Raw genomic sequence first — 26,121 nt, 5'->3', positions numbered from 1 at the left:
CCAATATAACTACTACTACCACTTTTTGAAGAAGGAGGAGGGGTTTATCGATTATATGAATTGTATGTATTGATTGATTGAGAAATATGATGATAGTATAGTATAGTATGAACAGGTTGTTATGTCTCTATCTCCTTTATGGAATAGCACGACGAAGGAGTGGAATCTTTTGGAAGAAACGAGCAGCTCCACTGTGTGGATGCTTACGGGCAAACAAGAGAGAACCGGCAGTGGCAGAGAGACCAACAAACAAGGTACCACCAACAGCAATCAAGGCGATTTGCCATGCACGGAGGAGTGGATCAACGTGGATAGCACCCTTTTGGTCACGGTTGGAGAAGTTGTTGTTACGAGTAGACATGTAATAGTAGGAACCAGTCTTGCTCATCTTGAAAACACCACCATCAAAGTGCTTGTCGGCAGCATTGAGACGGAAACAGTTTTGTGGGTCTTGGTCAACTTGGTTTCTGTCGTTGTTGTTGTCGGCCATCAATTGCTCGTACGACTTGCATCCCTTTTGGTTGAGCGATGCAAACTTGATACGATCCTCTTCGTTTCTAAAGAGGGCAGTGTCACCACCTACATCTTCGGCTGGCATGTTCTCGTTGAGACCGTCGATTTGGACAATGTTGGAACGATCGGTTTGGTCGATACCTTCACCGGCATTGCCGTTTGGATTGGTGTCACAACCGGTCCATTGGAAGTGAATGTATTCATTGACCTTCATGTGCAACTGTGATGGCGAGAATTGGTATTCAATGGCTGGGAATACTTGGACAATGTTTCCACGCTTGCCCTTGACGAGAAGATTCCAGATCTTGGCGTCCTTGAGTGACTTGGGACGTGGGATGATGTTGAAAGAGTGAGTACGATCTTCAAAGGTACGGCCGTATTGGGCAGTGTTGACTTCGATGGTGAGGTTGACACCGCTGACGGCGACGAGTGGGTCGGTCTTGACGGTCGAGTTGGCGCCATTGTACGAGGCGTCAAAGTCATAGTCGACTTGCGAGTTGGAGATATTGTAACGGATACGGAGGACACAACGACAGGTGCCAGTCAAGATGCATGGCTCCATGCCAGAGTGTGGGAGTGACCAATTGTAAGTGTTGTACTTTCCATTCTCCAAACTGATACCAAGATGGTTGACGTGGTTCCATGCAGCTTCGTAACATCCTGGAGCACCAATGTCGTGCGAGTAGGCATTGACCCATTCACCGCCAGTGGCATTACAGTTTTCAAAGTCAAATGGAGCAAGCTTGCTAGTATCGTTGGTCTTGCAGTAGTACTTGTCCTTGTCGTTTTGCGACTCACGCTTGTACATCTTGCAACGTGAAGTTTCGGTGGTAAAGATGGCAATATCCTTCCATGGGGTTGGTGCCCAGTATGGGTAGTAATCACGCTCCTCTGGGCACTCGAAACCATAACGGGTGGTACCTGGTTGTTGACGAGTGGACAAGGCAGACTTGCCTGGGTTTTGGGTGGCAGTCCAGAGACCAGTGTTACGTTGACGGTTGCTACAGTTTTGGTAGTAGTAGTAACCCTCGTGCAAACCATACTTGTAGTCGGCAGTGTCCATGGTCTTGGTAGCATCCAAGGTGTTGGGGATAGTGTCGGTGGTGGTACCGTCACGGACAGCCTCTTCGGCGGGTGCATTGACATCAGTGCACATGTATTGGAGGATGAGTGAACAGGTGGTCTGGTCAGAGCCACAACCGTGTTGGTTGGTCCACTCGATGGGGAGATACGACTTTTCGTACCAGTTGAACATACCACCGCGGCAATATCCACCCTTGTCGTTGTTTTGAGAGTTGAAGAGACGGTTGGCGTTGGCACGATTGGTCGACTCTTCATTGTTACGATTGTTAGAGTGTGGTGGTGAATGTCCATAAATATCGGCATAAACCACTGCCATGCAACATGCAAGCAATGTTACACTTAATAATAATTTATTCATTTGAGAAAAAACTATAAATCAAGTTAAAGAAAATATAATTGTAAGTTGATTGATTGATTGATATATTTATATATAACAGGTATTATATAATGTGTTTGGGTGTGAAAAGAGATAAAAAAAAAAAGAAGAAGAAAAGAGGTAATTGTACAATTAAAGATGTGTTTTTGTTTATAAATAAATTAAAAGTATAAATATAAAAAAAACTACATCAATGTAATGGTATAGATAAAGTGTGCTGTGGGTGAGAGTGTGTGTGATTGCGATTGGTTGCAAAAAAAAGGGATAATTAAAGGTATCTGCATCCAACTTTGTTCATTCAGAGTAAAAATGGGGTCTGTCAGTTAACAAAAAAAAAAACAAAAATTAAATCATAGTTTACTACTGTCCTCATCTTAAGAAGTTGCGTTATTGACCAAACCCACCGACCTAGGGCTTGTCACCTTTCACTGCAATCTTGACCTTCTATACTTTATCGTTGTAGTTGTTCCTGACTTTTTGACACAACTAAAAATACTATTTTATGAGAATAAAGGATGGACTTTTTTTTTTTTTTTTGATTAAAATGATGATCGCTTGGAGAAGCGATAAATATCACATTGTGTGTATTCATAAAGTGTAGTGCACAAAGAGATATTTAAAAGATTTTGTTTTAAACTACCGCAATGGAAACAAATTTTTTTTTTTTTTTTGGTTTGCAGCATTGCCGAAAAATTGAGACGTGGGTGTTATCTATATCTATGTGTGTGCAATGTATGTGTGTGTGGTGTGTATACATCGATGGTGATATGATCAATCAAAAGAAATTGATGGTGTTGGTTTTATATATATATATATATATATATATATATATATATATATATATATATAGTCACAATGCTAACTTGTTATAGTATACGAGATGAAAGGAAATAAAAGATTGTGATTTGCAATCGATCGATGAGATATATTGAACACATAATGATCGGTCATGTGATTTGTATATCTTGTCATTGCTGACTTCTTTATCTTTATCTTTATCTTTATCTTTTAAACCTACCTAAAAATAAATAAATAGAGAGATAGAGATATATAATAAAAGAAAAAACTACTATGTACAGAGATGAATAAATAATGTTTCGTTGTGGTGAGAAGGACCTCTTCTCTACGCACATGTGGGGCTCATCAAAAAGCGGTGGTGCTCATTTAAAATAATGAGTTGGGTTCTTTTAGGATGATGACATCGTTGCAAGGGTAAAAAATCCGCATACTTTAGTTGAATGATCGCAGATGTCCCCCGATTGTTTTTCATTACCCCCACTGTAGTGGTGTCTCTTTATCGTAATCCAATGAGGAGACGCATTTAATCGTACGGAGATTAACCATACTCGTAGATATCAAAGCTTTAACATAATGCATCGGTTCATTGACAACCGACATTGTGTACTATTATCATAAGCACCCGTACCATGATCAAGAGAGTTATAACTCTTTTAAAAGATCGATCATCTCCACACAATGTCCTCTCATTTTTCCTTTATGTGGTGTGGTGTGGTGAGGTGAAGTGGTGGTATACCACATAATAATAATATCTCTATCCTATCTTCTATTTGTCTCACAATAATAATATCTGATTTCCCTTGCATTGGGATAAAATTTATATTAATTTGTTGAGGTGATGGTTGTTGATCATGATTGATGTGTTTGATCTTAAAGGGAAGGTCAGTTCAAAAAGATCTATCCAACCCTTATCCCAACCATTTGATACTTTTTTGTAATTACTATTTATTTATTTATTTATTTATTGATTTATTGATTTATTTATTTATTTATTTGTTTATTTTGTTTTGTTTTTCTAGATTCTAGTCATGGCAATTGATTTTGCTTTTAAAATTCTATATCTTTTATACTTTTTAATACCTTGGAAGATAAAGATAGAGGCACATGCACCTCCGACAACACCAACAACAATACCAACAATCATTTTCCATTTGATAGGGGTTTGACTGTCACAACCAACACTATCACCTACCAACAATGGTGTAAAGTCTGGATCAATCTCACATGCTTGACATTGAGGCAATGTAATACCAATAATGACAGTTGACAGGTCAGAATCCAATTTAGTTTGATTGATTAAAAGAGTTTGAGAATAGGTTGATCTACCATCGGCAATGGCAAAATCAAGGAATCTTCCATTAAATTGGATATTGTCTTTGATAACTCTTAGGTATTGAATATCACCTAAATCATCAAATGAGAATGACTCGATTTCAGTTTGTTTACAATCTTGTTGTACCAATTGTTGATTGTTGATATCTGTTTTCAATAATAATCTGATTGTACCAATGTTTGATGAGTATTGCCAATTAGAGATGGAGACGGATAGTTTGATAGAGTTTGGATTGACAATAAGCTCTTGATTTCCAAACAATACAGTTCTTGCAAGTGTAGAGAATGAAATGTAGGCTGTTACAGTGGTCGATGCAAGAACACTTGAATTATCAATCTTTAATTGATAGATGGCATTGGTCAATGAATTGACAGTACTAACATTTGATGACCAACTATTTGTCAATAGTTCTTTGACAACCTCATCATTTAATCCAATTTCTTGAATAGCAATGATTTGGAATCCAAATTCCATGCCATCAACTTTAATAGTTGATGATGGTGATGTATTATTTGGTGTAAATGTTGTATTATCAGTGACTATAGAGAGAGAGAAAGTAAAAAAGAAAAAGAAAATAAAAAATGTTATTAGAATTTGAAAAAGAATATACACATTTGAAGTAAATATAATTAATATCTTATCTATCTACATACATTGAGTAAAACAATTATCATCAGGATTATATTTTTGATCACATTGACATTTTCCTTTATCATCACAATATCCATGACCAAAACAATAATTGGTAGTTGTTTCACATTGTTCTTTTGGTGTTTATCCACCACCACCACCAGAAGATGGATTGATGAATGCAAATACACGAGGTTTAGTGTATTGGTATGAAGATACCTTTACTTCAGCCGATACATATCCAAATACAGTTGGTGATGATTCAAGTGTACAATTAATAAAGAGTTGACTTGCTGCAGTGATACTGCAATTCATTGTACCATTCAAAATGACAGTTGTATTGGTTTGTTCAAACAATGGTCCAAAATCTCCATACAAACTAATAGATCTTTGTTGTATATCATTTATAGTACCACTTGTAATAAATGGATATGCTTTAAAGAGAATGAATGAAAAAGGATTAATATGTATATAGATATATAAATATATATTTTAAAGTTTACATACTTTTTGAACAATTATTATAATAAGCACCACTTTGAATAGTTACACAGATGCATGTACCATTTTGAGAGCAGACACCATTACCATAACAATTGTTTGTTGAGATTTCACAATCTGTTTGAAATGATTTTAACAGATATGTATTGGTGTTTGTATAACCATCGATATTTACATTAACGGTGGCTAGACCAGATGACAAATGCGAGACAAGAATACACTTGATTAGGTCACTTGTCAACAATGCAACAACACATGTGGTTTGATTGTATCGACTATTTTGATTGGTTAAAAATACCTTGGAACTTGTAAGATAAGTTCCAAAATTACCATTAATTAGTATCATTGAACCAACACTAATAGAAGGTTCCGACATTGACGACCCACTGATTATTGGATACTCTAAAAAAAAAAACAATGTTAATATAAATTGAAAAAGGGTAAATGGATGTACTCAATTTGTTTTAGTTTGAATATTTACCAATAGTATAGCTTGTAATAACAAGAGGAGCAGAGTAATATGAATTGGAAACATTAATAGCAAGTAGACCAAAATCAACATTATTAAAAATAAATTCGTTATTGTTGGTGGTGGAAGAGGCTGGGATGACATTCTGTAGACCTATCTATGACAATGCGAACGAGCTTTTCATTACCTATGACGGTCAATGATTTACTTGATCTCAAATTGATTATTGTTGCATTACAAAATGTGAAACGGGCAACGATCAATTCACTGAGATCAGTCAGACCAGGTGGAATATCTTTCATAGATGGATCACCAGACATTCTACAAACAACCCAAACAAAACAAAATCAATTTATTAATATAATATGACATGACACAACACTTACGCTAATTGTGATATTAGAGGACAACAAGATGTACCAATTTGGCTGAGCAATGATTGATCCGGATCGGCGACTTTGCCACTTCCATCGATTAATAGATTAGATAACTTTGGGAAGGTAAGGTTCAACAAAGGGTTTGGCGTTCCGTTGTCAGTCCATATAGTTGTATCTTTTATATATCTGACCTGTAGTAGTAGAGAGGGTTTAGCATCTAGTTAACAATAAGAATCTAAATATTACATTATACTTCTCTCTCTCTCTCTTACATGCCAGAAATATATCCATTTGGACTAAAAAAGGGTTGAAAATCTTGAGGATCTTTATAGCTACAAAGGGTTTGATCTTGAGGAATCGGAAGTTTGTATCTGTTTGTTTGAATAAATAAAAAGTTTGATTAGTTTACAAAATAATAATTAAAATCTTTTTTTGGTTGTTACTTACTGTTTGATTAACCATATTGCTGAAGCGACTGTGATTGTTTTTGTTTGTAATAAAAATATTGGTAACTAATGGTGAATTGATTGTATACATTCGAATACTCACGTTCATCAGGTGGCAAAGGAATACCAATTTGACCATATGACAATTCAACTAATGGAATAATAAATAGTACTATTATTCCATTTCTTAAAACATATTGAAATGTCATTTCTGTCTATCTGTTTATCTATCTATGGTTTTTAAAATGATATGTTGGTCAAGAATGTGAGACGATGATCAACTTTTTGACAACGACGCAAAGTCTCTCGTCGTGGTGTTGGGGAAAAAAAATGGGTTAGGGTTTTAAATTCTCTTTATTTATTTTTAAATGATCTTTTTTTTTGATATCTTTATTTAAAAGTGTATGTTCAATTTTAAAGGATTCCTTCCTTTTCCTTCTATTCTATTCTATTCTATTCTTTAGAATTCCCAATCTTCATCAACATCAGACCAGGGGAACTTGTCACGCAAAGTCTTTGAGAAGATCTTTTCAATGGGAACTTCCATCTTTTTGCACCATGCAGCTGTGATTCTTGGGTCCAAGTAGTTAATCTTTGAGGTACCAAGGGCGACGGTTGATGTTTCATCTTTTCCAGTCTTTGTCAATTCCTGTTTCTTGATTTGTTCCTCGAGCGACGCAATCTTGAGCTCTAGTTTGTCAACTTGATCCGAGAGCTTACGAGATCTTTCAAACTTGGTCTCTGCTTCTTGGCGAACCTCTTCGTCGGTCTTTTCGGCGTCCTTGTTGGTTTCGATGGCCTTTTGAATGGCAGCTTTCAATCTTTCATCCTCACGTTTCATGATCTTCTTTTTTTCAGAAGACGAGAGAGCTTCACCCTTTTTCTCGTTGAGTTGGTTGAGATCGTGCGCGGCCAGTCTCTTGCGGTCGTCAAGCTCGTCAATCTTGGCTTGGAATCTGCCCATCGACTCGGTGTGTGTCTTGGGAGCCGAACGCTGATGGTTACAGAGGATGGCAACCTCACGATTGGCACGTGTGTAAAAGAGGATCTTTTCGTCGATCGTTTCGAGGTCGTCGGGCATCTTGGCGAGCTCGTTCTGTAGGGTGATCGATGCGTTGTATGTACGGAACACTTTGGCCGACAAACCAGTCATCTGCTTTTTGAGATGGGTGTTGAGCGTGGTGACAGAGAGCAGATCAAAGATGTCGTCAGACCCGCTCTTTTTGCCGCCCGCTGCGTTGGTGGTGGCCATCTCCTTGAGCTGCTTGTAAAACTTGGGGTCGATCTCGACCGTGTTGTGGTAACGCATCGAGTCCTTGCCGAGAAAATCTAGTGTGACGTGGTTGGGTTTATCCTTGGGGAAGGTGATGTGCTCGACACGTAGCGAGCAGCAACCGACCGTGTCGGCCTGATCTTCACCCTTTTCATTACCAACACGCAACGCCAACTTGTCGATGAGATAGAGACCGAGTGCCAACTGCACCTCCTTACGGTTGGAGCTCTTGAGCTTGTGCTTGTAACCGTCACGAATGTCGTCGATACACTCTTTGAGACCACGCGCAGTCTCAAACTTTTTCATGTCAGCACGTCCCTTGATATTGGACGATGACGATAACCACACATACTTGTAGCCACCGTTGACATTCTCCTTCCAAAACGACAACCAAGTCACTGTGTTGTTGTGGATGACTTGTTTCCAGTTGTACCCCTTGATGGGTGGTTCTGGCACATCTGCCTCACTGCCAATGTTGATTGTCACATCCGATGGATAGATACGGTTCTTTAGCATACCAGTCTTTGGATGTTTACCTCTACCCAAAAACAATCCTGGAGGTTCGACCATATAATTACCAATCTTTTGCTTGTGACCATCGACCATGGCATATCCATACTTTTCTCTCAACTTTTCCTTTTCATCCTTTTCTTCCTTTTTCTCTTCGGTTGTTCTTGCTAGTCTCTTTTCTTTACGTGCAACTAAAAACTTGTGAATCTTTGAGAAATCCAATAATTCAAACGATTTTACAACTTTTTGTTGTTCCTAAAAAAAAAATTAAATAAATAAAAGTAAATAAATATTTTCTATTATCTTTTTCTTTTATCTTTTTTCTTTTTGTTTTTCAATACTTACAGTACTAAGTAAAGCTCTAAATTCAGCGAAAAAGTTCTTTCTAAATTGTTCTTTTTGAACATGCTCAGTTTCAAGATAGGTAGCATAGAAAGTGGCAACTTCTTCTTGAATTGGTGTGAGTTCTAGTGCCTTGCCATCGTAGTATAATTTAATTCCATGTGGTTCATAGTCGGGTGGGAAAACAGGTCCATTGTGAGTCAATGTCTCCCATTTAACACCATTAGGATGGTCCTTTTCCAACCACCATTTATATCCATCTTCTGCATCCTCTTCATCGTCGTCACTGTCGTCTGCCTTCTTTCTCTTCTTTCCCTTTGACTTTTTATCATCCTCTGAATCAGATTCTTCTTTTTTAACTTTCTTTCTTGTCGAGGTGGTAGAAGTGGTGGACGTCTTTTCCTTCTTGGCTGCTGCTGCCTTTTTGGCTGGTGCTTTCTTGGCTGGTGTGGTCTCCTTCTTTACTGGTGTCTTCTTTGCCGGTGTCTTTTTCTTTTTGGGTTCTTTCTTGGTAATGACCACCTTTCTCTTGGCTGGTGTCTTTTTCTTTTTCTTGCCAGAATCGTCTGATGAATCAGAGTCGCTGTCTGATGAGTCAGAGTCGCTGCCTGATGAATCAGAATCTGAAGATGAATCGCTGTCGCTCGAGTCTGAAGATGAATCACTGTCGCTATCACTATCACTATCGCTCGAGTCACTGTCACTCGAATCAGAAGAGTCACTCGAATCAGCTTGCTTACGCTTTGCAGGAGTTGCCTTTTTGAGTGGTGGTGATAGAGGTTTCTTTGGTGTTCCATTAATCTTTGGTGATGATTTCTTGGTAACTGGTTCATCAATTTCCATTGGTGACGATTCCTTCTTTACTTTTTTGTTATTATTTGAAGTAGTTGAAGTTGTAGATGTTGTTGAAGTTGTCGACGTTGTTGATGTAGGACTACTTTTATAATTCTTATTAACTCCATTACTGTTGAGTGGTGGAGTAGATAGTTTCGTTGGTGTACCATTGTTATTGTTATTGTTATTGTTGTTGTTGTTTAATGGAGGAGTAGATGGTTTCTTAATACCATTTGATGATGGTTTAACTGGTTCCTCATCCGAGCTTTCGTTTGTAACCAAGTCTGAATCATCATCTACAACCTTCATAACACCATTATTGGTCTCCTATTATAATAAAGTAAAGTAAAGTAAAGTAAAGAATAGAGAGAAGAGAAAGACGAGAGTTTGTTAGCTTTTTTGTTACTCTTGTAAAGATATATAAAGGTTGTTTGTTACCATTATTTAGGTTATTGTTGGAGGTCAAGTATGATATAATAAGAGATACAAATACACAACAGAGTATATATAAATGTACACAAATGTATAGATAGACTAAAGCAAGTAAAATGTGAAGAGAGAGAGATAAAAAATTATAAAGTATGAAGGTGAAGTGCGTTCGTGAAAAAAATTATTTCAAAGTTCCCGCCAACACCCTAAAAATATATTGTTGGTGGGTAATTCCAATTATTAAATTTTCATTCCCCTTTTTTACTTGCTATGCAAACAATGAGAATACTACTATCATTCATGAATGGGAATATGAAATGATAGTTGATAAAATAAGTTACATTATAACCATCGAAGAGGTAATATCTTTGATTGTATTTATACATATATTGGCTGTGGTAAGAAAGATCAACTAGAAAAATACACAGAAAGACAGATCAAAAGAGAATTAATTAATAATAATAATCATTTTAAAATTGTAGGGAGTATTAGTAATAAAAATGGTACAACAAAAATCATCAAAGACCTCATGACTATCACACCCATAGGAAGAGAGTGAGTGACAGATAGGGATGAGGTCATATCCAAACCATTAATGGATTAAAGATATATAAGAGTGTTATAGATAAATAATTCAACTCACTCAAAATTGTACAGTAAATCAATCAAAACCAAAATCAAAATGAAAAGAGAGAGAGAGAGAGAGATAGATAGTCTAGGGGTACAACCCTTAGACTCAAGGCAAAAAGCGACATCGAATATAAATGGTTGAAAACGCCAACCTAAAATATAAAAAATAAATTTGAGTCTTTGCCAACCACCATGGTGTTGGCAGGCTTCCATTACATTGGCCTCCCCATTGTCAAAGAGAGAGTCTATTTTATTCCTATTGTGTTTTTTAACACTTGTTGTTATCACTACTCCTTTAAAATACCTAGTTGGAGAAAGACAGGGTCCTCAAGTATAGAGCAATAACTTTATTATTATTATTACCTCCTTCCTGTCTTTTCTAAATTATAACAAAAGAGATTATATCTATTTTATCTTTGTATAAATACTATATATATTTCATTATTTTTTTGACGTGCACTTCCTTCCTTGTAAGTATAGTTGACAATCGATCAGAATACAACAACAACTCCAACTCCCACCCAACTTGTATTAAAAACATTGTTTTGTGTGGTTGGTGATACGGTTGGTCTCAACCACCACGCACGATATATATCCTACCTCTCTCTCTCTCTCTCTCTCTTCACCCTAACCACTATCACCATCAGAATACATTCTTATCATTGGGTTTTTATAATTATTGCAATCACATACCAAGTATCAATTTTCCCTCCATCAATCTTCTCCAAAGACAACCAATTATTATTATTAGTATTATCATTTTTGAAAAGGTTTAAGAATTTTGTAGTTTACCACCCATCCTAAATCATGAAACATAGATACAGATAGGGCGACGACGATAGTTAATATTTTCAGAGATAGATTCATAAATATCATTTTTGTATGTTTGGCAAGCACAGAACAGAGCTTTTGTTTTTTTCACCAATACACTTGATCCAACTGCCAGCATCAACATCATGATGTTATTGTTACATTTATATATATATAGATCATTTTTATTATTCGATACCAACATTCTAATCACATGATGATGATGTTCTATTTCAACATTTAAATTAGATTTCAAAACAAGAGAGATAGAGATAGATAGACGTTGTTTTAAATATTATTTTCACTCTATCATTGTATACTTACACACACTTACTCAAACACAGATGCTCTCAACCTCAATTTCATTCTTTTATTTTCAACTTTAAAACTTTAATCTTTTCCAAAAAAAAGCATGCAACAACCATCTTTTAGCACCTCAACCACCGTGGGTTCAACCCAAAGTCCACTGACTCTTAACTGTCGACGAGGAGCAACAAGATGTGTTGGTGGATCCGGTTCCGGTTCCACCAGTTTTTTACAGCTGCTTTGCGAGACCATCATATCATTCGTTTCCATTCCCATAAAAAAGTTGTTCCATATCATCTTTTGTTTTATCATATCATTGCCATTTATAGTCATATTTCTAACCTACTATTATTCTTATTATTCCACTAGTAATAATAAAGCCAGCACCTTGAATAAACTCTGTAACACCAAAAGTAAAAAAAAACATCAACAAATATTAAATAAGAAAACAATGGAAGGAAACCGTAAACTAGTTAACATCCACCGACAGGATATAAATAATAATAATCAAAATAATAATAATCGAAATTATGAAGATCAAATGATTTCAACTTTGGCAATCTCACCAGATACTAATAATAATTGTAATAATAATAATAATAATAATAATAGAAAGGAAAGAAATTTTATGGAATTACCAAATGAAGTAACATTAAGAATCATTTCATTATTGGATCCAAATGATATTGGTAATATCTGTCAAACCAATAGAACTCTAAATATGTTTTGTGAAGAGAATATTGTTTGGAAGGCAGTTTGTAAAAGAAAATGGGCTCATTCTCCAATATTCAAAAGAAGACCTATCAATAGTTGGAAAGATTATTATTCAAAAAAATTGACTCTTATGAGTGATAAAAGTATGTTTAAGAGATCAAGTTAACCTGATTTAATTAATATTAATATCTGGCATTATTTGTATTTAGATGGATTATGTTGGATTGAAATTAAACCATCAGGTGAAAGACCATCACCAAGGTACCAAAATACAAGTACAGTGGTTGGAAAATATATTTATTATATTGGAGGTCAGGAAATACCAGAGAAAAGATTCAATGACATTTTTAGATTCGATACAGAGTCTTATACTTTTGAAAGAGTTATTCCTCGTCATGGATTTCCACCCAATTTTGCTAGACATTCTGCAGTTTCAATTGATCATAGAATATTCACTTTTGGTGGTTTCAATGGTATTAGTAAACATTTTAATCTTTGTATTTTTGATACAAGTATGTATGGAAGAAATAATATTTAATATTTATAATATATATTAAATTTCTAAAAACATCTAATTTGTTTCCTTTTTTTTTTTTTTGAAGAATTGGAATCATGGGAATATATTGAATCAAGAGGAGAAACACCAATACCAAGAACAAATCATTCAGCAACTGTCATTGGAAAATACATGTATATCTATGGTGGAATGTACAAGGGAAATAATAATCAACTCATCTTTTTAGATGATCTATTTTGCTTGGACACTGAAACATTGATTTGGAGAAAAATCTATGCCAAAGGTGATATCCCTCCAGCCAAATGTGGACATAAACTAATGACATTTGATAACAAATTATTATTATTTGGTGGTGGTTATGGTTTAGAATGGGAAAAGAAATATAATGATGTTCATATTTATGATCCTTTAGTATGTAGACATACTAAACAACAACCTATCTCTCCTCCCATTGTTTTAGTACTAATTTCGATTCTTTTTTTTATAGTTTAATACATGGACAAAAGTAAATGTTAAAGGAAATGCTCCAGTTTGTACTTTTACAATTGTATTTAACGCAGGTCCATTTATGTTTGTATTTGGAGGACAATCATTGTCAGATGATTCTTTGACAAATGATTTATATCTATTGGATACTGTCAATATGGAATGGAGTAGGATCGATGCTCCAAGTGCCCCACATCCCCGAGACATGGGTTCTGGAAACATGGTTGGATCTACCATGTTTATGTTTGGAGGATACAATGGAAGTGCAATCGATGAACTACATGCTCTTAAAATGGAAAAAAGATTAGAATTATTATTACCTTCTACCAGATTAAGTCCAATTTCTTAACATTCAAATAAATAATATATAACATAATTATAGGCAAAGATATATATTATACAATGGTGTGAAAGACCGTCTATTTGTTTTATATAATTATTTCCAATGATTTCCATGATGTCTTATTGGACCGCTATTATTATTATTCCCTCCACCTCTTTGATTATTATTTCTATATCCACCAGAATGGTATCTATCACCATAATCATTATTAGCATTATTATTATTATTATTATTGTTATTGTTATTATCATAGTTGTTAAATCTATCTCTATTGTTATTATTGTTATTATTTATATATCTATTTTCCCTATTATTATTATTATTATCTCTATCTCTACTGTCACGCATATCTCCTACATTTCTATTATCTCTGTTATCATATCCACTGGGATTATTATTATTTTGATTATTTTGATTATTTTGATTGTTATTGTAATATTTATCCCTAGAGTATGGTGCATCTCTTTCACTAAATCTTGGGTTATTATTATTATTATTATTTTGATTATTTGGATTATTATTACCATGGTGCATTGGTGATCGATAATAATTTCCTTCGTTTTGTGGTTGATGTGGGGATGGAGATGAAGGTGAATTGTAATAATTATTTGGTTGTTGTTGGTGATATCCTGGTTGTTGGTGTGGTGGAGGTGGTTGCGTACTAGGTTCATTTTGTTGTTGTTCATATGGTTGATTATTGTTGTTGTTTGGAATCAAATTACTACCATTTCCATTACTTGAGAAAAATAAGTTGTTACCCTTGAAAAATGGACTAGAGTTGGGATGGTTGGCCGGAGAAACTGGGCTTTGGAAAGAGGCTGATGGCGCCATTGGAGGTGGCAAGTTTTGATGAGGTGATTGATGAGGTTGTTGTTGTTGTTGTGATGGTGGTGGAGGAGGAACAGCAGCTGCAGCTGCAGGTTGTGGTGGATGTGAAGAAGGTGGTTGTTGGTTTTGGTTTTGATTGTAATATGGTTGAGGTGAATTTTGATATGGTTGTTGTGGTTGTTGTTGTTGTTGATTTGAATAGTAGGGTTGCTGATGATGATGGGATTGATGTGGTTGTTGATGTGGTTGTTGTTGTTGTTGAGGTGGCTGTTGTTGATAATTCATTTGAGGAGATTGTTGTTGGAATCCTCCTCCACTACCATTACTATTATTATTATTTGTACTACCATTCATTTGATAATGATGATTAAGTTGTTGTTGTCTATAGTTCATATTATTTTGATGGTGTTGGTGAAAGTGCATATTTGGTGGACCACTTTGACCATGCAGCGGTTGTTGCTGTTGTCCATAGTTGTTGTTATTTCCACCTCCACCCATACCATTCATCATTGTACTAGCAACACCACCATTTTGTTGAAGAGTCAATTTCTGTTGCATTCTCATTTGTTCTTCCTGTTGTTTCTTGATCTCGATGAGTCTCAGTTGTTCTGCTTGTTGTTTTTTCTCTTCTTCGTTTAATATCAATTTTAAAAGATTAAATAGTGCTACCTTGCTCGTATTCATATCTTCCAACTTTGATTCTAAATTTGATATCTTTTCAGCCATTATTGTCTTTTGTTCTAATGTCATAGTGAAATATACAATAATCCATCAGTATTATGATTCATAGATTGAGTAAATCTTATCTCTCTCTTTTTTTTTTGATGTTATTCTTACCTTCTAAATCTTTTAGAATGTTTTCTTCTTTTATAGGATCGATTGTTGTGATATCGATCTTTTTATCTTCATCTTTGACTTGTTCTTCTTTGACTGTCAATGCAGCCTTTTGAGAAGCATTGTCTGCTTGTTTCTTTAGTTCGATTGCTTCAATCTCTCTATCATCTTTGACCTTTTTAAAGAGATACTTTTTGATTGTTTTCTTTCTAACAGCATCTAATTGTAGCTGCCTCAGGTGACTTGCATTACCACCTATAGATGTCATTAAAACGTCGCTTTGATATATATTGTATACAATAATCAACTATTTGATTCCAAATACAATAATAATAATAATAATAATAATAATGTATTTGAATGTACACCAACACCAATTGAGAGAGAGGGAGAGTATAACGTCAAAGATCGTCTCGTAACTTGTTATCGATTGGTTTGATTGATTGATTGATTGATTAAATTATAATAGTAATATAATATCGAGATTTATGATATATATTATGACGACAGATGGTCTCATAGCAACTCAACCAACACAGTTACAACAAACAATAAAAAAAATAAAAAAAAAAAAAAAGACAAAAAAAGGAAACCCCTTATCCTTTTAGTCTTTTACTCTTGTCACCCCCATATTAATATCTTTGGTTTTAAACGTTAACGACAGTTTCGTTAAAAGTATAGCAGTAGTTTTTTGTATAACTCTCATCTCATTGTTACATTTGCTATAACAAACAAACAAACAAATAGATAGTAGATAGTAGATAATCAATCACACTAGACTAAATTATAATTATAGTTTGTTGTTTGTTATTCATTTATATTATCATTCATTTATAACATTACAATATATATATTGGTGAGTACTTCAAACAATACAACAAAAATAGTACAAGCAACAACATACATACAATGGAGCAAGTTAGTAGTAGTAGTAGCTCGAGCGGTGGATAGTACCCGCCTTTTTTAAAATGGTCTTTCACACAACAAAGTATATTCTACATCCTTCCCTCCTTCCTTCTTCTTCTTCTTCTTTTGTGTCTCATACCAACAACAAACAAACAAAACACATTCATACAATTTTTAAGGATCTGGAAAGAATTGTTTGGTTGATGCAAGTCTTGTTGGTTGCCATCATGTATGATGCATTCATCCATCTATCTATCTTACTTATTGTATCTTAAAGAGCAAAGAGAAAGGTTTATAACCCAACTACTAGCAGACAGCACCCCCCTCCCCTCATTCCACTAACCACATGTCGTGTCGGTAGTTGGAGTTTTGTTGTTGTTGTTGTGACAACTTCACACCACCACTGCAAAATTGGATTGCATCGCGGGATGTGTGGGGTGGAGGAAATCATAATTCTGGTGGAGGAAATCATAATAATAATAATAATAATAATAATAATAATAATAATAATACTGACAACAATGGAGGGAAAAAGAGAGACATATAACCTTGTTGTTATTTATTTATTGTCAGTGTTGTTTACTCGTATAAATTAATAAGTTTTTTTAGAGGTGGTTATTGTTGTTTGTTGTCAGTCAGCAGCAGCTACTTTACTTTTCTATCTTATCTTTTAAATATTTTTAGATTCAAACACTAAACTTACTTGTTATACACAAAACAACACTTACATACATATATATGTCTTAATAATAATCACATCTTTCATCAAATCAAACCCCTTTTTAAGTAAAGCATTATACAAAAAAGATAGGATAACAGACAGGTGGAAAGAAGGAAGGAGAATAATAATTAATTAAACATTTTTAAACCTTCTTCTTCTTTAAAAGCAACAACATTAAAAAAGAAACAAGATATATATACATTTAATTAATTATTATTCTCATATATATATAATGTTATATTAATAATAATAATAATTTTACTACTACTACTTGTAAATTATAAAAGTTTCAAAAGAAAATACATACTGTCTTTTTTAGATAGTGGAGGGAGGGGGTGTCGATATATATACCTCTTCCTCCTCCTCCTCCTCATTACTACTACTACTACTACAAATTTAGTCATTTCACTTTGTTATAATAATATTTATTATCCAGACAGATTCGAGAATCAATCATTTCTAATTCTTTTTTTTTTTTAATATGTATTGTAGGAAGCGTCATTAAAAAGGTTTTAAACAAAAAAGAGTAAAGAATAGAATTACTTTGACACAAACAAATTAGTCATTTACAAAAAAAGAGAGATATATATATACATGGATTGTTTGCCACTGACAAATAATACAATGACATCAACAACAACAACAGGAGCAGTAGCTGGAGGAAACAAAAACAAAAGGAAAAAAGATGGTTATTTGGGAGGATTATTAGGTGCTCTCTCTACAAATGCAATCAGAGAAGTTTTACTTAAAGAATATGAAAGAGAAATCCCTATAGTTTTAAAGATTCAAGTAAATATTATATAACCAACCCAAAAGTTATCTTCTTTTTTCTTTTTATTTATTCTATTTTTTATTTTAATTTAGAGTTATAGAACAAAATTATTAGATTATTATTTCTCATTTGCAAGTTTATTGGGAGAGGAATTTTGTTATATTTTATTGTTACCGATTACGGCATGGGTAATTTCACGTGGTTTGGCAATTGACTTGACATTTATGTTGGCCTTGTCGATTGGTACAGGTAATATACTCAAAAATACCTTTACGTTGCCTCGACCAGTCAAGGTTTGGACCAACACTGCTCCACAAAAGGATCATGGTCTACCATCGACACATACTTCATCATCGATTGCCATTCAATTTTACTACTTTATGTATTTTTATCACGTAAATCCCAATCCTTCACATCAATACCTCCCATATTGGATCGCCATTATTCCAGTTATGTGGTCAGTTGGTTCAGTCATGCTCAGCAGACTCTATAATGGACATCACACTCCAATGGACGTCACTGCTGGTGCCATCATTGGCTTTTCCGCCGTTTTCACATTTGTATTTGGATACCGTCCATTCTTTATCAATCTTTTGGCCGACGACAGTTTCCTTGCACCCATGGTTGTCTTTGCCACCTGTTGTGTGGTTCTCTTTATGCATCCACAACTAAAGACTCCTACCCCTGCCTATCCAGAAACTGGTTTGGTCGTTGGTACTTTTCATGGTAGTTTCCTTGGTGGTTGGATCGCTCACAAATACAATCTCTATTATACCCCAGATCCTTACTATCAATCATCCTATGCTATTGTTAATTTTATTCAAACAAGTAATACTTATTTAACTATAGCAAGAATTTTAATTGGTAAGAAGAAAAAGAAAGAAGAAAATAATAATAAGAAAATTGATTTATTCTGATTTCTTAATTTTTATTAATCATTTTTTGTTTGTTATTTTTTTAGGTATTGTTTTGGTATTATTGATAAAAGATTTGTCAAAGAAATTATTTTATTATGTTTTTAATAATTTGGTGGCACCTATTATCAATCGTAAGAAACAAGTTATTCAACCAATGGTCGAGGCATTCCAAAAACTATTTACCTATTCATGCGTTAGCGGTTTGATTCTTTTATCACCAACCATCTTTTACCATCTCAATATTATGATGCCACTTGATTACGATCCAATCCCAGCAATTTATTAATATTATAATAATTTAAATAAATATACACGTTTATAATCAATTACAAAAAAAACAAATAATAGAATCCAACCAAAAGTTTCTGGTTTTGGCTTGAGGTATTCATCAAGTGAGGAAGTTGAGAGGATTGTACGTCTTGATACTGTCCTGTTGCAATACGACAGTGAAAACTAACAACAGGTTGAAACTAGTTTCTGACTCCTATACAGGTTCTTTTAGGCTGTACCCTACCTCTTTGCATTGTTCGCTACCATATCAAGATCTGTGGACCTATTTGCGAGAGAAATCTGGCGATTCTTCCACCCCCAGCAGTCTATTAAAACAAATGATCAAACTAATGTTTCTCTGGATCTTCTTGAATCAGACAAAGAAAATTCATGTAGAATATTTGTCGGTTTTTTTTTTTATCTACACAAACTGGTTAATTTAAGTCCTCATCAACAAACATCTGGTATTCCAGAGGAAAATAGAAGATTAATTTAAAATTTTTTTTCCTTTTTTTTTTTCAATTTTGGCCCATCAAAAAAAAGTGACAATAATACATAGAGAATACAAATCAGCAGCATATCAATTTGATTACATCTTTGGGCTTGGTTGTCAGATGCGCACAAAAGTTACATGATAAACATAACACAACTCTTACTATTAATGACCATCTATTCAATATGTCAATAAACCAAATAGCAACAATGGCCCAGCATCAACAGCTGTTTGACATACATGTTGACTATGAGACTGGCGATAGTTGGTTTATTGGTGCATTATTCAAACGGAACTCCTTGTTGTGTCATTCCTTTTAGTGTGTAGCAAAGTATGTGAATTACAATCAAGGTGAAACAAACAAGAAGAAGTCATATTATTAATATCCTATTTTTTACTATAGACTATGTATTTTTCAATGTACATAGGTAATTGGATTGGTATCTGTACATCTATAGAATATGGTTAGAGAGAGAGAGCTTTAATCATTTGTGATGATATTCACAGATCAACGCCAATAGTTGCACTAGTCGTCTAGGTGTAATATTTTATATCTACATTATCATCACAATTGTTGTATGTATACACAAAAACTTATCAGTGGTATTTGATATCTTGGATTGCCTTTCCTCATCTCATTATCATTATCATTGCTATTTTAGAGATTACACTGGTGCAAGCCGTATGTTTATCCCACGCAACAATGGAACATCAGTATTGGTAAACAACAACAACCAAGTTGATTTATTTTTTAATATTAAATTTTGCCAAAGCCAATACTATTAGTATTTTGATAGTAAACTTTTTAATTATTAGTAGAAATAAAAAGTTTACTATCATATTACAAATCAGTTCCATCTCTTTGTTCTTTACAAAGTTTATATGTATATATATACATTTAAATATTCAAAACAGCAGAAAGTACATTATATTTATTATATTGCGTGACAAGAATCAGGATCTCTGTTTTGTTGTTTAAACATGAGTATGAAAAATATTTCTTTTACTTTTGATAGAGATGTAACAAAACTAGAGATTTCTAACATACCAACAACAACCAAATCAATTTTTATCTAGGCCTAATAAATTTATTTTGTTTAAATAATTTTTGGTATATTCGTACTCGAACTCGCACTTTGGTAACAAGGGATATGCCCTGGTATCTCATGAGAAACAGATTAATTAGAACATACCAATTAGGTCTTTTATTAATTTGTTTTAATAAACTACTATTACTATTTTTTTAAAGAGGTGATTTTTTTGTTTTAGCCTCTACCAATCGATTATTGAGTAGATACAGGGGCATATCCCTTGTTTCCAAAGTGCGAGTTAGAGTAACTGTACACCCAAAAGTTGCAGAACCTATTAGGAATAGAACGGTTAGTTAATATGTGATTCATCGTTGGAGAGTATCCAGAAAAATAGTTGGAAAAAACTATGCTTGATTTTTTTTTTTTTTAAAATATATAATTACCCTTGAGATGGAGCCAAAAGATTTTGAATGACCATTAGTGGATAGAAAGAACATGATGAAAAGAAGGATATGAAATGTTGGACGACGTCAGGTGCCCACGTCACGATGAAAACGAGTATGTACAATGTGAGACGACGAGATATGATTCCATCGATTTGGCGCAGACGATCGTTGACATTTAAACGATACTCAAACTTCTTTCTAAACAATCTTCGTAGACGTATATAATAAAAGACACAGGTCAATAGACACACGAGTAGTGGTCCAAACCAGAGTGTTAATTCAAATACTCTGTCAGTTTCACACCATGCCGTTTCAGTGTCTTGAATGATACTATTGGTAAATGTCAATGGTAATGTAATGATGAGTGGGATACCATATGAAATTGCTCCAAAAATATACATTAGGAATCGGCTAGCGATAGAAAATAAATGTGTAAATAAATTGCCCAATAATAATTATTAATCATTTTTTTACATACTTTGGTTCAGGTGAAGATAATTGTTGATAAAGATAAAAAGAGATACAAGCGGTACAGAAAAAGGTAGACATAAAGTTGAATTGGATAAAACTTCGAAATATAATACAAGGAGAGTAGATCCATCCGTGAATGTCGACCGAATTGGTGTAGAGCTTATAGTTGCTCAACAGAGTGATCTGTGAGGTTATGATAAAGAATGAAGTGAGAAAATCGGAAATCGAGAGCATAAATATGAGTTGGGGCAACTTGTTTGATTCGGGTTTGTATGTTGGTTGCAATCCATAGTCTGAGTAGTTTGGACTGGTACTACCATCAAACGATCGGCCTATCACGGGTCTTGATCGTTCATTTTGCAACTGTTTCTTTGCTGTCTGTCGTTCCTTGTACTTTTTCGCAATATATGAGGTGATTGTCAAGAGACTACCAATCAAACTTAGAAACGACACTACTATATTGATGATACTAATGGCATCTTGTTCACCCTTTGTTGGACTCGAGCAAACTTCTACCATTTTGTGATTGTACGAGTGTATACTATATTTGATGATGTTGTGTTGTTACTTTATCGAGATACGTATTCGTTATTACTGTGGTGGTGGTGATAGGGGGGGTGAATCGAGTGGTTATCTTAGAAGTGACTCTACTACGAATAATACATCGGATCTATTGTTGTTGTTATTATTATAATTGTAATTGTGTGTGGTTGTAGTGTTGCGTGTGTGTGAGAGTATGTAGTGTGATAAATTAAATATGATATAGATGAGCGTGGTGTATCAATAGAATTGTTCTATTCTCCAAGGAGAATTCAGTTTCCCTCAAAGTCGGTGGGGGTGAGCTCAAAAGAAAAATTTTCGAAATATCTTACAATTCGGTGTGGTTTGCAAAGATTTTTTATTCCCAATGCATCCCTTCGATACCCCCATTCCATTCAGTCTTTTATTGTATCTCTATCAACACACACACAGTTACAAATCAAATGAAATCTGTCAGATCTATAATCTTAAAATGATAACTTATTCATTTCCTTTATCGGATCATGTTTAAATTGTGATTTTTTTATTATCTCTTTTTGAAACAGATACCTTTTATAAAATTTTATTATTTTATTTATCTTAATTGTTTAATTTTTATTTATTTCAAAACTATTAAAAATAATAATAATAATAATAATAATATTAAATAATAATAGTTTATTGACCAACAACAACAACAACAACAATTGTTTTAATTAGTCTTGGAAAGGATGGATTTAAAAACGCTAAGTGAAAAGAATCAATGGTATGTTTATTTATTAATAATTTAAAAATATTTTTATAAACCTATTAACATCTAGTATCAATATAGGGTGATTGTTGATGAAGATTTAAAAGTTGTATTGTTTGGAAATGATGCTGAAAAATTATGTTCCCAATTTAAAAATAGTCGATGGGTTATTGCATTGATCCGTTGCAAGGATACAGATAGTTTTTATTTTGTATGGTGGGAAGGTTCCAAATTAGATGCTTATACCATTGAAAGATTTAGAGATATCATTCCAATTTCAATTCAATCATTATGTGTATGTTATAGTTTTTAATTTTAAAAATAATATATATTAATATTAATTATTTAAAAAGACAATTTGTAAAATAGAAAGTGCATTCCAAATTTGTAAAAGAAATTATTATTCAATGGATTCCATCATGCATGATATCAATTATAATAGATATACTGGGTTTAATAGATTGTCACCTCCAACTACACCAACCGACCAATCATTGATTAGTAAATTGAAATCTCAATCCACCACCAGTCCTTCATCCAATATTAACAAATTATGTAAAATATTCTCACAATCTGGGTCACAATCACCAAACATTAATCCCTCAACCAATCTATTACCACAATTAAAGAATGGTCAATGGTTTATGTATAGATATGACAGAGACAATATTGTGACTGCATTCCACGGCCTATCGGTCAACAAACTCCAGTCCATGTTGTGTGAGAAGCATTCCACAGTTGTATTGTACAAAAAGAATGACGAGGAATTCTATTTCATCATCTGGGATGGCACGGTCACTAGACCCATCGAGAAATGCAAGTTTGCGTCATTTACCAACAATGTCTATCTCTACCACAAAGATCTCCATAGAAAACTTCGTATCGTTCGTTGTGATAGTAGCTGTGAGTTTGATAAACTGGTAGACATTATCCGTACGTCTCCAGGCACCGCCACATCATGCTCCTCGTCATCGGTCCATTCAACAGCCTCTACCCCCGGTCCAGTGTTTTTTTCGCCCACCCCATCCACATGCAGCACTCCAGACAGCTCCCAAAAGATATTCAAAATGAAAACGACACCTGGTATCTCGTCGACCCCTTCCACTCCATCAACGCTACGCCAAGGTTGCACCGATGAGAAACCAAACATTATCCAAAACGTACCATACTTTGGCTACGACGCTATCACCCTTGCCATGGAAGAGTTTAATGCTGGCAAGATCTGCTGGTTGCTCATTGGATACACTGCCCCAGGTTGTCAGGGTCTTGGACTGCTTGCAAAGGGTCCAAAAGGAATGAACGAAATGAAGAAGCATCTCAAAGACGAGTCGACTGCCTTTGGCATCATCCGTGTGACCTATACTGATGAGCGTGCCGCTGCCAAAAAGGATTCCCAACTCCAAAAAACCATGTTTGTCCAATGGCTAGGCAAGAAGAGCAGAGCCCTGGAAAAGTCCCGTCGTAATACTCACATGGCACCAGTCTATCGATTGTTCCAAGAAAAGACTGTCGTCCACGGTGAAATGGAAGCAGATGAAATCAACGATCTCGAAGATGTCAGTATTTTACAAAAGTTATTAAGTTTTAGAAATGATATCCAATTTAAAAAGATTATTGAAGCTTAAAAAAAATAAAAATAAATAAATATTAAATGTAATTTTGATTAAATAAATATTTATATTATCTAGAGATAAAAAAAAAAAGGAACATTGTTAATAACTTTAACTTGGTTATGAGGATTTATGAATGAATGAATGAATTTACATACTTATTATTTTTCAAAAAAATTATTATTATTATTATTATTGTGCATTATACAAATCCTCTTTTATATTAAATTATTATTATTATTATTATTATTTCTATTTGTTATTAAGTAAAATCATTGGTGGCATATTCTTGTCTCTTAATTCCCAAACTCTTTCCTTTGAAACCAAATCGATGACTTCGAGTTCCTTTTTTGCTTGTTGGATGAGTTCTTCAACTTGACCACCCTTGATGGTATGTTCAATCTTGAGAATGTCAGTTTCGCTTTCTACAACGTTGAATCTAAACTTGGTCAATTCTTCCATTCTTTGACGATAACCAGCGGTTGCTGGGATCTTTTGGAGCTCCTTGAGTGTCTTGCAATAGAGGTCTGACAAGATTTGACGTGCTCTTGGTTCAACAGCCAAACCAGTTAGACCAGTTGATTTCTTAATAAATACTGATGCCATTATTCTAATTAAAATTAAAAGAGAGAGAGGGAGAGAGATGAGAGAGTTAGTAAATTTGATCTGATTATAGCTAAATATAAATGTAAAGATCTACGATCAAGATAGGGATCTTAAGGTAGATTATGTATATTGATGATAATATGATAAGGGTAGATGTAACCTTTCATTTATGAATAAATTATTGAATTGATGAAAAGGTGAAATGTATCTAAGCAATGTACATTGACTATCAGTTCTTCTTTGAAGTTGTTCCAATTATAATATTGTTAAATATATATCGATCGATTGCAATGTAATATGTATATCTATATCTATATCTATTGAATCTCTACCCAACGACTCTTTGAAATTGAATTGATTGTGTATTCACCATCATCGCTACTAATCTATCTATATATAACTCTTCTTTTGAGTATATATATCAACCTCTTAACTATATCTATTCATTCAATCAATCATTCATTGATTCATTGATTATGAATGATAAGGTTGAGGTTTGAGGTTTGTTTATTTACTTTTGAGGAGGCTGTTGGTTATGTGAGTGGGTGATGTGGATGTGGAGAAGGGTGTGAAGTTGATGAGCTGTGTTGTACTACTTTAAATCGATTAATAAGGAAAGTAAACCTTTACGTTCTCTGATTATGTTTAGATTGGCTAAAGTAATAATGAATCGAGACGATCATGATGACCCTTCACTCTCCAATTTTTGTTTTTTTTTTTTTAACAGAGACACAATCATCCAGCTCACCCTAATCTTTGCTTTTATCTCTTTCAATGATCAGCGGGGATGGTCGGTGGTTGTGATAAGGCGACTGTGGAGGGGGGTGATGAAGTTGGTGGTCTACGCATTATCACACGTTGACTTATATATTTTCTCGTTCTTCACTCTCTCTCTCTCTTTGCTCTCTTCACTGTGAAAATCAAGAGATGATGAGGATAGAGAGAAACGTCAAAAGACAAACTATCTTTCTGCATCATGGGGGTGTGTGATTGATTGATGAATATCATCAAACAACCCCCAACCCATCCGTTTAACAAATATGTTTGATTGAAACCCCAACAATCAACAAACATCTGTCCGGGCTGTCTGTCTGTCTGTCCTTAGTTGGTCGTTCGGATGATAATAATGATGATGATACGATAGTAGGTTTGATCAGGAAGGAAGTGTGGTTTGGTTTGGTTTGGTTTGGATCATCAGGTAGTAGAAGAAATAGTGCAGTTCATTA

General features: G+C 34.2%; 11 protein-coding genes across 11 annotated transcripts; 3 read left to right on the top strand and 8 right to left on the bottom strand.

Moving 5' to 3' along the window:
- Window positions 1-136: 136 nt before the first annotated feature.
- On the bottom strand, window positions 137-3,460 carry DD3-3 (uncharacterized protein; the record flags this gene model as incomplete). The annotated part of the gene is made up of 5 exons (XM_004350656.1): window positions 137-1,934; window positions 2,423-2,458; window positions 2,827-2,990; window positions 3,202-3,317; window positions 3,448-3,460. 5 exons carry the CDS (start codon window positions 3,458-3,460, stop codon window positions 137-139), a joined length of 2,127 nt encoding a protein of 708 aa, XP_004350707.1.
- Window positions 3,461-3,785: 325 nt separating this feature from the next.
- Window positions 3,786-4,717, bottom strand: DFA_11759 (uncharacterized protein; the record flags this gene model as incomplete). Its single annotated transcript, XM_004350655.1, has 2 exons — window positions 3,786-4,642; window positions 4,714-4,717. 2 exons carry the CDS (start codon window positions 4,715-4,717, stop codon window positions 3,786-3,788), a joined length of 861 nt encoding a protein of 286 aa, XP_004350706.1.
- A 160-nt stretch (window positions 4,718-4,877) lies between these two features.
- On the bottom strand, window positions 4,878-6,023 carry DFA_11758 (uncharacterized protein; the record flags this gene model as incomplete). Its single annotated transcript, XM_004350654.1, has 4 exons — window positions 4,878-5,167; window positions 5,241-5,636; window positions 5,716-5,856; window positions 5,891-6,023. 4 exons carry the CDS (start codon window positions 6,021-6,023, stop codon window positions 4,878-4,880), a joined length of 960 nt encoding a protein of 319 aa, XP_004350705.1.
- Window positions 6,024-6,290: 267 nt separating this feature from the next.
- DFA_11757 (uncharacterized protein) lies at window positions 6,291-6,735 on the bottom strand (the record flags this gene model as incomplete). The annotated part of the gene is made up of 4 exons (XM_004350653.1): window positions 6,291-6,315; window positions 6,353-6,451; window positions 6,528-6,592; window positions 6,616-6,735. 4 exons carry the CDS (start codon window positions 6,733-6,735, stop codon window positions 6,291-6,293), a joined length of 309 nt encoding a protein of 102 aa, XP_004350704.1.
- A 251-nt stretch (window positions 6,736-6,986) lies between these two features.
- On the bottom strand, window positions 6,987-10,300 carry top1 (DNA topoisomerase I; the record flags this gene model as incomplete). Its single annotated transcript, XM_004350652.1, has 6 exons — window positions 6,987-7,679; window positions 7,958-8,090; window positions 8,152-8,564; window positions 8,655-9,812; window positions 9,892-10,019; window positions 10,180-10,300. 6 exons carry the CDS (start codon window positions 10,298-10,300, stop codon window positions 6,987-6,989), a joined length of 2,646 nt encoding a protein of 881 aa, XP_004350703.1.
- A 1,811-nt stretch (window positions 10,301-12,111) lies between these two features.
- Window positions 12,112-13,726, top strand: DFA_11755 (Kelch repeat-containing protein; the record flags this gene model as incomplete). The annotated part of the gene is made up of 4 exons (XM_004350651.1): window positions 12,112-12,517; window positions 12,584-12,886; window positions 12,977-13,302; window positions 13,379-13,726. 4 exons carry the CDS (start codon window positions 12,112-12,114, stop codon window positions 13,724-13,726), a joined length of 1,383 nt encoding a protein of 460 aa, XP_004350702.1.
- An 87-nt stretch (window positions 13,727-13,813) lies between these two features.
- On the bottom strand, window positions 13,814-17,575 carry DFA_11754 (uncharacterized protein; the record flags this gene model as incomplete). The annotated part of the gene is made up of 5 exons (XM_004350650.1): window positions 13,814-15,288; window positions 15,386-15,660; window positions 16,124-16,161; window positions 17,361-17,397; window positions 17,565-17,575. The coding sequence occupies 5 exons, from the start codon at window positions 17,573-17,575 to the stop codon at window positions 13,814-13,816; spliced, it is 1,836 nt and encodes a 611-aa protein (XP_004350701.1).
- Window positions 17,576-17,633: 58 nt separating this feature from the next.
- sppA (sphingosine-1-phosphate phosphatase) lies at window positions 17,634-20,286 on the top strand (the record flags this gene model as incomplete). Its single annotated transcript, XM_004350649.1, has 7 exons — window positions 17,634-17,798; window positions 17,874-18,645; window positions 18,743-18,972; window positions 19,530-19,725; window positions 19,865-19,889; window positions 20,124-20,181; window positions 20,281-20,286. 7 exons carry the CDS (start codon window positions 17,634-17,636, stop codon window positions 20,284-20,286), a joined length of 1,452 nt encoding a protein of 483 aa, XP_004350700.1.
- A 244-nt stretch (window positions 20,287-20,530) lies between these two features.
- Window positions 20,531-21,487, bottom strand: crlC (cAMP receptor-like protein; the record flags this gene model as incomplete). The annotated part of the gene is made up of 4 exons (XM_004350648.1): window positions 20,531-20,540; window positions 20,655-20,696; window positions 20,936-21,349; window positions 21,417-21,487. The coding sequence occupies 4 exons, from the start codon at window positions 21,485-21,487 to the stop codon at window positions 20,531-20,533; spliced, it is 537 nt and encodes a 178-aa protein (XP_004350699.1).
- Window positions 21,488-22,421: 934 nt separating this feature from the next.
- DFA_11751 (putative actin binding protein) lies at window positions 22,422-24,304 on the top strand (the record flags this gene model as incomplete). Its single annotated transcript, XM_004350647.1, has 4 exons — window positions 22,422-22,454; window positions 22,606-22,637; window positions 22,761-22,974; window positions 23,033-24,304. 4 exons carry the CDS (start codon window positions 22,422-22,424, stop codon window positions 24,302-24,304), a joined length of 1,551 nt encoding a protein of 516 aa, XP_004350698.1.
- A 237-nt stretch (window positions 24,305-24,541) lies between these two features.
- ndufa5 (NADH dehydrogenase) lies at window positions 24,542-24,895 on the bottom strand (the record flags this gene model as incomplete). The annotated part of the gene is made up of 1 exon (XM_004350646.1): window positions 24,542-24,895. One exon carries the CDS (start codon window positions 24,893-24,895, stop codon window positions 24,542-24,544), a length of 354 nt encoding a protein of 117 aa, XP_004350697.1.
- Between the last annotated feature and the right edge of the window lie 1,226 nt (window positions 24,896-26,121).

This window comes from Cavenderia fasciculata (assembly GCF_000203815.1).
Source record: "Cavenderia fasciculata unplaced genomic scaffold Scf_EUAJFUG02HR96I-5, whole genome shotgun sequence".
Taxonomy (NCBI): Eukaryota; Evosea; class Eumycetozoa; order Acytosteliales; family Cavenderiaceae; genus Cavenderia; species Cavenderia fasciculata.
Note: the sequence above shows the minus strand (reverse complement) of the source record. Positions and strands in the feature narration are given on the sequence as shown.